General features: G+C 37.5%; 1 protein-coding gene across 2 annotated transcripts in view; it reads left to right on the top strand.

Moving 5' to 3' along the window:
- The first annotated feature begins 8505 nt into the window (after positions 1 to 8505).
- ORC4 (origin recognition complex subunit 4) overlaps positions 8506 to 12496 on the top strand; it is a 34269-nt gene continuing 30278 nt past the window's right edge. Inside the window, exons 1-3 of one of the 2 annotated variants that reach the window (XM_004703835.2) lie at positions 8506 to 8579; positions 8897 to 8973; positions 11422 to 11512. In XM_004703835.2, the coding sequence (XP_004703892.1) occupies positions 8523 to 8579; positions 8897 to 8973; positions 11422 to 11512 (225 nt within the window). In that variant the 5' untranslated portion in view covers positions 8506 to 8522. Of the gene's footprint in view, positions 8580 to 8896; positions 8974 to 11421; positions 11513 to 12496 lie in introns of those variants that run through there. The other variant, XM_045298600.1, reaches the window with a different exon arrangement.

Here is a 12496-nt window from a genome sequence, read left to right on the forward strand (position 1 = left end):
GAACTTAAGTCAGCTGTGTATATTCAGTGGAAGACTTTTATGCATTCACTTTAGGGTATTAAAGTATTTAACATCTGATTGAATATTGGACTTTATGTGGGAGTAGGTTATTATCATTAGTTTCCTCTTACGTATTGTAAAATTTAAGAGATTTTCCTACATAGTCCTTGATACCATTGGCCATTACTAATCTAATGCTACAGTAAACATTTTTGGAGTGTCAGGGAAATAGAAAAGGTGTCTAAGTAGGGATTAGATATGAGGAGGGCTTCATGAGAAAGAAGAGCTTTAATAACTACTCATGAAACCTCAGAAACAATAAGGTGTATACTTCATAATTCTGAAGAATTTATCAAAATGTCTTTGAGATATATAAAAATAGAAAATTGTAATGAGCTAACTCATTTGAGAAATAATATAATAAATAGGATTGAATGTTTTCATTTAGCTTTCCTGCTTCAACCTGTTTGTAAAAATTCCAAATAATAAATATAGTAATTTTTTAAATCATTTCATTGGGGGCTCGTACAATTTAAATCTAGTATTTAAGTTTACTATTTTAATATTGCTTCATTTATAGAAGCAAATCTTAAGTATCTGAATATGATGGAGAAATGTTGATAGCCTATTCAAAGAGCAGTCAGTTCAGGCGGCACATTTTTATAATTCCTTTGATTCTTGACCTGTGTTAATACAGAAATAAGTTTGAAATGATCATTAGCTTTCTGATATATTCTATAGAAGTGTTTGAGAATTGGTATATTAAGGATTATTTCCATCAATTTTATATATTGTATATGTCAGAATAGAGTAGAAGAGCTCAAGTCAGTAGGAAAGTCATATATATAAAACTATTCACTTATTTGAAACAGCAGTGTAAAGCACTTGTTCTTATACTTCAGAGTATAACAGAATAATCTAGTGAACACTCTGTAGATTCCCAGAGGTGCCTTGAGACCCAGAATTTATATTTTAAAAGTGTTCTTCTGGGGGCCTCTATGATGATACTTGGCAAGCTGATGAAGAGGAAACAGAATGCTAAATTGATTCTTTATATGTGTTTCTCTTGTTTTTTAAGGGTCCTGGAGTTACTTCAACTCATAGTGACATTATGTATAACAGATTGAAATACTGTCTAGACCTAAGTCATTCTCATGCTTCTTGCTATACTTAAGCCCAGTATTGAAGCCATATGTCAATCTCTTTTTCTGACCCTCTGCTTTACCAAGCATGATGTTTTTTCCAGGGACTGGTCTCTTCTGATAACCTGTCCAGAGTATACCACCTTCCTTTCTTTTTTTAAAAACCATTTTATTGGCATATTATTCACCTATCATAGAATTCAATAGTTCAGTCACATCAGGAACAATGATACAATCATCAGCACAATCAATTTTAGTCATTTTTTTTTTAATCTTACCATTATTAAGTCCCCATTTCCCCCAAACCTCCCCTGCCATACCCCAAGGGACCATTAATCCAGTTACTTTCTCTGTAGAGACTTACCTATCCGGAGTTTGTATAGCCATCATCCCTTCTACCTGTTCTTCTGAGATAGATTTGCTCATTTTTCTGGAAGGCCATCCTATATTCAATATTCTTCACCAACAACATAATTCAAATGCATCAATTCTGTTATATTCCTTCATCAATTAGAAATACCTTTGTCTGGGTCAGTTGAAGCTTAGTTTTCAAGTGACATCTTTGCTCATTTATGCTTTAAAATAATTCTTTACAACAAATTTTCCTAGTGCAATACCTCATTTGATTCCTGGAGTGCTACCTTCATTTGAAGCAGTTGAAATATTTCAGACTTTTCTTTCCCTTCTTTTAAATGACCATTTTCATTCTTCATTTTTGATGTCTTTTATATCATTCCACAATTTGTGTAGTCATAAGTCATTATTGTTCATTATATCAAATCTATACTCAAGGTGGTCTCTGAATTCAGGTAGAATATACTCAAATATGTGTTTTGACTTTTCTGCACTTGTTTTAATTTTCTTCAGTTACAACCGAAATTTTCATATGAGCACTTGATGATCTATTACACAGTTGGGTAGGGCCTTCTTCTGCCTGATAATACCAAGCATGGTATTTTTTCACAAATTAGTGAGTCATTTTTCGTTTTTTCAAAGAATGAAGTTGGGATCTTGAATGGAATAGCATTGTATTTATAGATTGCTATGGGGTAGTATTGTAGCCGTGGTGGTATAGTAGGAACCCTCGTGCCATAGTGGTTACTTATTGGGCTACTAATCTCAAGGTCAGCAGTTTGAAACCACCAGCCACTCCATGGAAGAATTCCGGCTTTTACTCCTGTAAAGAAACTCACAGGGGCAGTTCTACCCTCTCACTATGAGTTGGAATCACTCAGTGCACCACTTTTGGCAAAAAAAAAAAGAGAATGCCTCTTTTTCCCCATGTACTTGACTCACCTGACCTCGCTCCTTGCAATTTCTTTTTGTTTCCGTGACGCAAAGGGAGATTAAAGGGCAGCGATTTCAAGACATAGAAGAGGTAAAGAAAAAAACGAGGGAGGTGCTGTGAGCCATCCAAATAGAGGAGTTTGAAAAATGTTTTAAAGAATGAAATCACAGATTTGACAAATGTATCTAGTGTAATGGATATTACTTTTAAGGTGAAAAGGTTGTTTTGTAAAAAAAAATTTAAATACATAGCTTTGGGGGAAAATAACCCTTTTGGGGGGTACCCCCTGTATATCATTTTCCTGAGAAATCTTGTTTTTCCATACAGAGTCTCTTAGATTTTCTGATTTATGTGTTTTAACAGAATAGAACAAAAGAGTATTTTCAAAATGAGTAGAAAGACTGATCAGTCTTTCTTTGGACAAATTAAAATTCCTATACTAATATATATATACATATATATATATATATTTATAGAAATAAAAGTAAGTTTCAAGGAAATGCCTTAGTATTAGACTAAAATTGTTATCAAATAACTTGAAAGGATTTTTTATAAAAATGAAGAAAAGATATGTTCAAATGCAGAAGACAAAGGTAAATATTTGCTCTAAAATAAGTTACTAGCGATGAATTAAAAGAAATATCCAAGAGCAAATAAGAACTGGTGCACCTGAATTATAGTGTTAGCAAAGAATATTGAAAGGACCATGGGCTGCCATAAGAAAGAACAAATCTGTCTTGGAAGAAGTGCAGCTTGAGCAGGTCAGGCGCATTGTCGTGGTGGCAAAACCAGTCCCCTGTCTGCCACAAATCAGCCTTTTTTTGTCACACACTGTTATGCAATATTTTCAGAACCTCTAAATAAGCTTGATTAACATTAAATTTCTAAGGAAATAATAACATTTCTTTTAAAATTCTAGTATCTTAATTTCCATTGCCTTTGACTTTTTTTAGGTCAATTTCTTATACAGAAACTTGGGGACCTGTTTTATGAAGTGTTGAAGAATATATTTAAATTTTTATATTGCCAGATTTTTCAGACATGACCCCTACTAACTGCACATTTGGAATAGAAAATATTCTACATTGGGACAAATTTATGTCAAGATAAAGAGAATTAGAGTATTTGTATATGTTAATAAAATAAAAGCATAGATTTTTGATAAATGTAATTAATGTCTTCAGTTTTGGCACTTGTAATTAAAGATTGTTTAAATAAAATATTAACTAAGTAGGAGATGTATTGCTAATGCATATTTTCATATTTAGCAGGAATTGTCAATCCAGGATTGCAAAAATATAAAACCAAATTCACTGTTATCGATTTGATTCCAACTCCTGCACAGGTTATAGCTGCCCCTTTGATTTTCAGAGACTATAACCCCCTTTTTAAAAATCATTTTATTGGGGGCTCATACAACTCTTATCACAATCCATACATCCATCCATTGTGTCAAGCAGAGTTGTGCATTTGTTGCCATGATCATTTTCAAAATATTTTTTTTCTACTTCAGCCCTTGGTATCAGCTCCTCATTTTTCCTCTCCCTCCCTCATGAACCCTTCATAATTTATAAAAAATTTTTTTTCATGTCTTAGACTGACCGATGTCGCTCTTCACCCACTTTTCTGTTGTCCATCCCCCTTGGGCAGGGTTATAGGTAGATCATTGTGATTGGTTCCCCATTTCCCCCACCTTCCCTTTCCCCTCCTGGTATGGCTACTCTCAATATTGATTCTGAATGTTTTATCTGTCCGGGATTCCCTATGTTTCCAGCTCTTGTTTGTACCCATGTACATGCTCTAATCTAGCCATATTTGCAAGGTAGAATTGGGATCATGATAGTTGCGGTGAAGGAAGCAATAAAGAACTAGAGGAAAATTGTATGTTTCATCAGTGCTGTACTGTACCCTGACTGGCTCATCTCCTCCCTGCGACCCTTTTATAAGGGGATGTCCAGTTGCCTACAGATGGGCTTTGGGTCTCCACTCCACACACCCCCTCATTCACAATTATATGATTTTTTTGTTCTGGGTCTTTGATGCCTGATACATGATCTTATAGACACCTTATGGTCACACAGGCTGGTGTGCTCCTTCCATGTGAGCTTTGTTGCTTCTCAGCTAGGTGGCTGCTTGTTTATCTTTAAACCTTTAAGACCCCAGATGCTTTATCTTTTGATAGCCAGGCACCATCAGTTTTCTTCACTACATTTGCTTACGCATCCACTTTGTCTTCTTTGGTGGTCTTGTCGGGAAGGTATCATGGAATGACAGTTTAATAGAACAAAGTGTTCTTGCATTGAGGGAGTACTTGAGTAGAGGCCCATTGACCATCTGCTACCTTAATACTAAACCTATAAATATATGCACATAGATCTATTTCCCCATTGTCATATATAAATACATTGACATATGTGCATATCTGTATTTAGACCTCTATAAATGCTCTTTGCCTCCTAGTTCTTTTCTCTATTTCCTTTTACTTTCCTCTTGTCTCACTATCATGTTCAGCCATTACTTGGGTTTCAGTAATGCCTCTTGGTTACATTGCCCTTGATCAAACCCTACCAGGCTTGCTATACCCCCTCCTTACCATAGATTTTGGATCACTTGTTGTTCCCTTGTGCCTGGGTTTGTTAGCACCACTTCCTTTCCCCCTCTCCCATTTAAGTCCGTCCCGCAGCCCCCCAAACTTTGGTCCCTTTGTTTTCTCCTCCAGATTGTTTATACTGCCTTTCTTATCTAGATAGATCTGCAGAGATAATAATATGCACTAAAACAAATAGAGCAAAACAAAGCAACAAAAGAAAAAACAACAACAAAAAGGACCAAAAAAAGAAATACAATAAATATTCAAGGTTGGTTGACATATAGAAGTGTTTTCTGGTTGAGTCTGATAGGGTGCCATTCCCTAGACCCAAAGTCTTTTTTAGTATTCCCTGGGGACTTTTTTGCTCTGCTCCCCTTGCTGTTCTGTTGCATGACCTTAGTGTTTCGCTTTGGTGTGGTGAGGTCACATCAGGCACAATTCCCGCATTGTGAGACTACAACTTTTGATGAGAGTTAAACCCACATCTTTCCCCCGCAGAACTGGCTGGTGGTTTCAAACTGCTGACCTTTTGGTTAGCAGCCCAACTTGTAATCCTCCGCTATTAGAGTTCCTTATTATTATGTACTTTATCTTTTGTCATAGCAACCTGTGGTGTACTCTATATATTTCTGTATCATTCTTTGATAGTTGGTAGGGTTTTGTTTTCCTTTTTAGTCATTGCATATAATTGTTCAAACTTAATTATTTTTATTACTCAATAGTCCTGTCTGCTTTTCAGCCTTTGTAACTTTAGACCATCTTCCCTGGTAGCAATGTGGTGAAGAAAGCTGATGGTGCCTGGTTATCAAAAGATATAGCATCTGGGGTCTTAAAAGCTTGAAGGTAAACAAGCGGTCATCTAGCTGAGAAGCAACAAAGCCCACATGGAAGAACATATCAGCCTGTGTGATCATGAGGTGTAGAACGGATCACTGAAGACAAATGGGTGCATAAGAAAGCTGATGGTGCCCGGCTATCAAAAAGTATAGCGTCTGGGCTCTTAAAGGCTGGAAGGTAATCAGGTGGCCATCTAGCTCAGAAGCAACAGAGCCCACATGGAAGAAGCACACCAGCCTATGCAACCATGAGGTGTCGAAGGGATCAGGAATAAGGCATCATCAGAACAAAAATTCTTAACATAGTGAATGATGGAGGGAGTGCGGAGTGGAGACCCAAAGCCCATTAGTAGGCCACTGGAGATCCCCTTGCAGAGGGGTTTCGGGGAGGAGACCAGCCAGTCAGGGGGCAATGTAGCAACGCTGAAAAATACAACTTTCCTCTAGTTCCTAAATGTTTCCTCCCCACTCCCACTATCATGACACGGATTCTACCTTGCAAGTCTGGCTAGACCAGAGGATGTACACTGGTACAGATAGGAACTGGAAATACAGGGAATCCAGGGCGGATGATCCCTACAGGACCAGTGGTGTGAGTGGCGATACTGGGATGGTAGAGGGAGAGTGGGTAGGAAGGAGGGAACCGATTACAAGGAACTATATGTGACCTCCTCCCTGGGGGACGGACAACAGAAAAGTGGGTGAAGGGAGACGTCAGACAGGGCAAGATATGACAAAATAATAATTTATAAGTTATCAAGGGCTCATGAGGGAGGGGGCAGCGGGGAGGTAGAGGAAAAATGAGGACCTAATGCCGGGGGCTTAGTGGGAGAGGAAATGTTTTGAGAATGATGAGGGCAATGAATGTACAAATACACTTTACACAATTGATGTATGTATGGATTGTGATAAGAGTTGTATGAGCCCCTAATAAAATGATTTTTAAAAAACAAATGTGTGTCAATACTGGAATTTGACAGTATAATTCTTGATCTCTTCCTTTAAGGAGTCTGTAAACTAAAGACCAGTAAACAAATAATATATAATTTGGTACTATTAAGTTCTATAAAAAGAGCATTCCACATATCCTGAAAATGCATAAGGAATTCAGAAGGCTCTGACTTTCTCAGAGTGGGGATTAAAAGGTTGTCAATGAAAGTATCCCAGAGGAATACTCATTTCAGACCTGATGCTGGAGTCAGTTGGAACATAGTGTTGATTGTTCTAGAGAAAATATTAATAGAAGGATATAGTGAGTTAAACTTGGAACTAATAATTTAGAGCCTTTTAAATTATGTTAATAAATTTGAAATTTGGGGAACTGGAAATAGAATTAAAGAATTTTTCTTTAATTGGAAATGATATTATGAATAGGGTCTTTTCTTTAATTGGAAATGATATTATGAGTAGGGTCAAGATTTGGAGACCAGTAAAGAAGCTATTAAAAATTTAGAATTAAGAAACATTAGTAATCTAGATGGAGGTGGAGGCAACTGGTGAAAGAAGTGACGTGAGTTGAAATTTTTACTGCAACATGCTGGTTTTTAAGGGATGAGATCAATTATCAGTTTACTACTCTGTCCTTAAATTTCCAAATTGGGAACTGGGAGCCTAAAGCTCTTAGACGTTCAACCATAGATACTTGCCTTATACAGTAAGTGGAGAGACAGATTTGCTTGCTATGTTAAAACTAGTGACTGATCTGCCTTCAAGTTGGTGAAATTTGTAAAAAATTCCTGTTTAAAACAGTGGACCTGCAACTTCCACCTTCCACCTCCTCACATGTACCACCAAGAGGAGCTGAGGTCAGTGTCCAACAATGCTCAAGCCACCACTGACTGAGGGATGCAATGTACTGGCTAGGGATTAAACTGTCATTTTCAGCACAGAAGGATACTTTTAAGAAGCACAGAAGGAGGCTTGTTGTTGCCATTAGGTGTGCTGGAATCCATGCCTATGTACAACAGAACAAAGCATTCCGCAGGCCTGCACCATCCTCACAAGCATCACTGTGATTGAGGCCATTGTTGCAGCCTCCTCGTCAATCCTTTCCATGGAAGAACTTCTCTCACACTGACTCTACTTGACCAAACATGATTCATTCTCCAGGGCCTGGTTCCTCCTGGTCACAGCATGTGAACTGAAGTCTCATCATCCTCACTTTTAAGGAACACTTTGGTTGTACACCTTCAAAGACAAGTGTATTCATTTTTCTGTCAGCCATGACATACTCAATATTGTTCACCAACACGATCATTCAATGCATTAAAAAAACAACAAAACAGTGGAATAAACATTTCGTTAAGAAAAAAATTTGCTTAGTTCTTGTTTGACTTTTATCAAGTTACATAACCATTCTGTGCCTGCTAATCTTAAAAGGGGAATTATGTTGTACTTATTCCATGACAAGATAGTGTAGGAGAGAATAAGTTGATTAAAAGAATCGTGGTTTATCTGAAAGAACCTTATAAAGTATGCTCTGGAGTGTCAAATAAGCCAGTACTTATAGAAATCACTGAAGATTTAAAAGTTTCAGAAATATGAGTATTTTTCATTATTGAATACTGTTATTTATTTTGATTCTATAATAGTATCTAATTCTTCAAGAGTAGCTATTAAGCCACTTTTTTCACTTTTTTATTTTTAAAGGATCTGAATTTGTTGAAATGAACAGTCGTAAGTCAAAGAATAGCAACTTAATACATGCAGAATGCCTTTCACAGGTTAGTGTATATTTTTATTGATCTTAAGGTTTATTATCACATAAGGGCGTTCAAGGAAATAGATTTTTTCCTAACTTGGTTTTATTTTCAGCTCTAAATTATTACCCTTTCTCTGGGATTTGATATTGCTTAAAGAGAATCTTTCATTTTAAAACTTTTTGTAGTGGTGCCAGAACTTTTCAGAACAAATATTTAGGAATAGTTGAGTTGATTCATTAGTACCCAATCTGGTGAAAATGTACGTTCTCATTGGTTTTTTATTACATATGTAATGTCTTCACTTTTTGTCACTTATTTATTCACTTTATTATCCTCAGGTACAAAGAATTTTACGTGAAAGATTTTGTCATCAGAGTTCTCATAGTAACCTATTTGGAGTACAATTACAATACAAGTAAGTCTTGCTACCCTCTTGTTTTTATGAACCTACTTCTAGAAGCTGCCCAGGTTTTAGAAATTTGTCATTTATAAATTTAATCCTAGATCTGACTTTTTTTTTAAAAACATTTTATTAGGGGCTCATACAACTGTTATCGCAATCCATACACACATCAATTGTGTAAAGTGCATTTGTACATCATTCTCAAAACATTTTCTCTCCACTTAAACCCCCGACATTAGGTCCTCATTTTCCCCCTCCCTCCCCGCTCCCCCCTCCCTCATGAGCCCTTGATAGTTTATAAATTGGTATTTTGTCATATCTTGCCCTGTCCGACGTCTCCCTTCACCCACTTTTCGGTTGTCCGTCCCCCAGGGAGGAGGTCACACACAGTTCCATGTAATCGGTTCTCTCTCTCCTACCCATTCTCCCTTTACCCTCCCTGTTTCACCACTCACACCACTGGTCCTGTAGGGCTCATCTGCCCTGGATTCCCTGGATTTTCAGTTCCTATCTGTACCAGTGTACATCCTCTGGTCTAGCCAGACTTGCAAGGTCGAATTCAAGTCATAGTAGTGGGAGCTGGGAGGAAACATTTAGGAATTAGAGGAAAGTTGTATTTCTCATCGTTGTTACATCGCACCCTGACTGGCTCATCTCCTCCCCGAAACCCCTCTGCAAGGGGATCTCCAGTGGCCTACTAATGGGCTTTGGATCTCCACTCCGCACTCCCCCCATCATTCACTATGGTAAGATTTTTTGTTCTGATGATGCCTTATACCTGATCCCTTCGACACCTCATGGTTGCATAGGCTGGTGTGCTTCTTCCATGTGGGCTTTGTTGCTTCTGAGCTTGATGGCCGCTTGATTACCTTCAAGCCTTTAAGACCCGAGACCCTATACTTTTTGATAGCCGGGCACCATCAGCTTTCTTCGCCACATTTGCTTATGCACCCATTTGTCTTCAGTGATCCGTTCGACACCTCGTGATCACACAGGTTGATATGTTGTTCCATGTGGGCTTTGTTGCTTCTGAGCAAGATGGCCGCTTGTTTACCTTCAAGCTTTTAAGACCCCAGACGCTATATCTTTTGATAGCATCAAAAGCACCATCAGCTTTCTTCACCACATTTGCTTATTCACCCGCTTTGTTTTCAGCGCTTGTGTCGGGAAGGTGAGCATCATAGAATGCCAATTTAACAGAAGAAAGTATTCTTGCGTTGAGGGAGTACTTGAGTGGAGGCCCAACTGACGTTTTTTTTTTAAGACAGGAATTTTTGTTTTGCATGTGGAGGTATTAACTATCATGTAGCAAGAGCAGATACATCTGGATAATGAGAACACTTTTTTAACTTTCAATTTTCTATTGTTTCTATTATCTGATACTGTAAAGAGAATTCTGGACCTTTTGCCCTAATATAAGCCATTAACTTTGGAAAGTAAAAGGCCAGGAGTTTATAATATAGGAGAGGGGATTCTGTACTTGAGGGTCCTAAGTGTTGTTACTTTTGTTTCGTTATCATCATGGAGACTAAGAAAATCTTAGGTTTATCTGAGATTTCCAGAAAAATAGCACTGGATTTCCATTTTGTCTCTTAAACTTCTGTATGGTCCTATCCCAAGAGGGAGTAGAGAGAAGTGCCTGGTTTCTGAGCATATTCCAGTTCACCTTTACAACTGGAGGGAAGAAATAGGACGCAAAGGACATTTATTGAGATCTAAATACAGGCATCAAAGACCCAGAACAAAGAATCATATCAATTTGAGGGGAGGCGGGAGGCAGAGTGGAGACCCAAAGCCCACTGTAGACAATTGGACACCCCTTACAGAAAGGTCACAAGGAAGGGATGAGTCCATCAGGGTGCAGTATAGCACCGACAAAACATACAACTTTCCTCTGGTTTCTTTAATGGGAGGCCCCCCCACTATCGTGACCCCAATTCTACCTTACAAATCCAGCCAGACCAGAGCATGTACACTGGTACAGATAAGAGCTGGCAATACAGAAAAATCCAAGACAGATAAACCTCTCAGGAAATGGGAGTAGCAATACCAGGAGCCTAGGGGAAATTGGGGGGAGAAAGGGAGAACCGATCACAATGATCAACATAAAATCTTCCCTCAGGGATGAACAACAGAAAAGTGGGTGAAGGGAGATAGCATACAATGTAAGATATGCAAATAATAATAATGTATAATTTAACAAGGGTTTATAAGGGAGGAGAAAAATGACCTGATACCAAGGGCTCAAGTAGAAAGAAATTATTTTTAAAATGATGATGGCAACATATGTACAAAAGTTCCTGACACAATGGATGGATGGATGGATGGATGGATGGATCGTGATAAAAGCTGTAAGAGCCCCCCAAAAAAATTCTGTTTAAAAACAATTAAAAAAATGCTCCTTGTAGCTAACTAGCCCAGCTTACCTTTTCAAATTTTGGTTTACTTATATCGTTTCAGACACTTAATTGAGTTGCTCAAAAGAACTGCTATCCATGGAGAAAGTAACTCAGTTCTCATTATTGGACCCCGAGGATCAGGAAAGACGATGGTACAAAGCTATTGCTTTCTGGTGTTTTTTTACTTCGACAGGCATAGTGATTCTTGTTTTACGAAGCACGTTTTGGGTGCCATCAAGTGGGTTCCAACTCACAGCAATTCTATGTACAATAGAACAAAACACTGCCTGATCATGAGCTATTTGAGCTCAGAATTGTTAATGTTTGAACCCTTTGTTGGCAGCCACTTGAAGGTTTCTTCTTTTTCAAGAACTTCTAGTTTATTAAGCATGATGCCCTTTTCCTTGCCTGATAACATTCCCAACAGTATGTGAGAAATCTCACCATCCTGGCATTTTTGGTAAACTGCTTCCAAGACAGATTTGGTTATTCTTTTGAAAGTCCATGGTACTTCCAGTATTCTTTGCCAGCGCCATAATTCAGAGGTTATGCAGTGGCTACGGGGCTTGAACTGCCAACATTTCAGCTCTAGATTTTGTTTGGCCTCCTTTTTGTGTAATTTTTATCTTTCTATTGATATGGTTTTGATCTGAAATCAGTTTCCTGAGTTACTGTTCTGGTTTGTTTAATTCACTAACTGTAGTGAAGACAGTTGGTTTAATGTGTTTGACTGGTAATTACGGTGTCCCTTGTGGGATAGTTTCTTTTAAATTCTCTTTTTTTTCCTTCTATAAATTGCTATTTTTTCTACTTTTTTTGTATTTTTATTATAATATTTTTATTAAACTTTACAAAAATTACTAGCCTTTTGGTGACCTCTTGCTAGGCACTACAAATATTTGAGTAGACTCCAGTGTTTCAAAACAGTGATTCAGACCGTTGTTGCCAGTGCAATCATTGTCTCAATAGAGAGAACCATTCCTGATGCTTCATACTCTACCATCTTCTATGATATCTTTTATATTTCTATTTATACACACACATATGTGAGATGTATATGATAAATAGCTGGTGAATATGTAAATATGTTTATTTACATATAACTTATAAATAAATTACATATTTAACAAGTGTAT

Source organism: Echinops telfairi, unplaced genomic scaffold (assembly GCF_000313985.2).
Source record: "Echinops telfairi isolate 266 unplaced genomic scaffold, ASM31398v2 ScPeMD7_4;HRSCAF=17, whole genome shotgun sequence".
In the NCBI taxonomy this organism is placed as follows: Eukaryota; Metazoa; Chordata; class Mammalia; order Afrosoricida; family Tenrecidae; genus Echinops; species Echinops telfairi.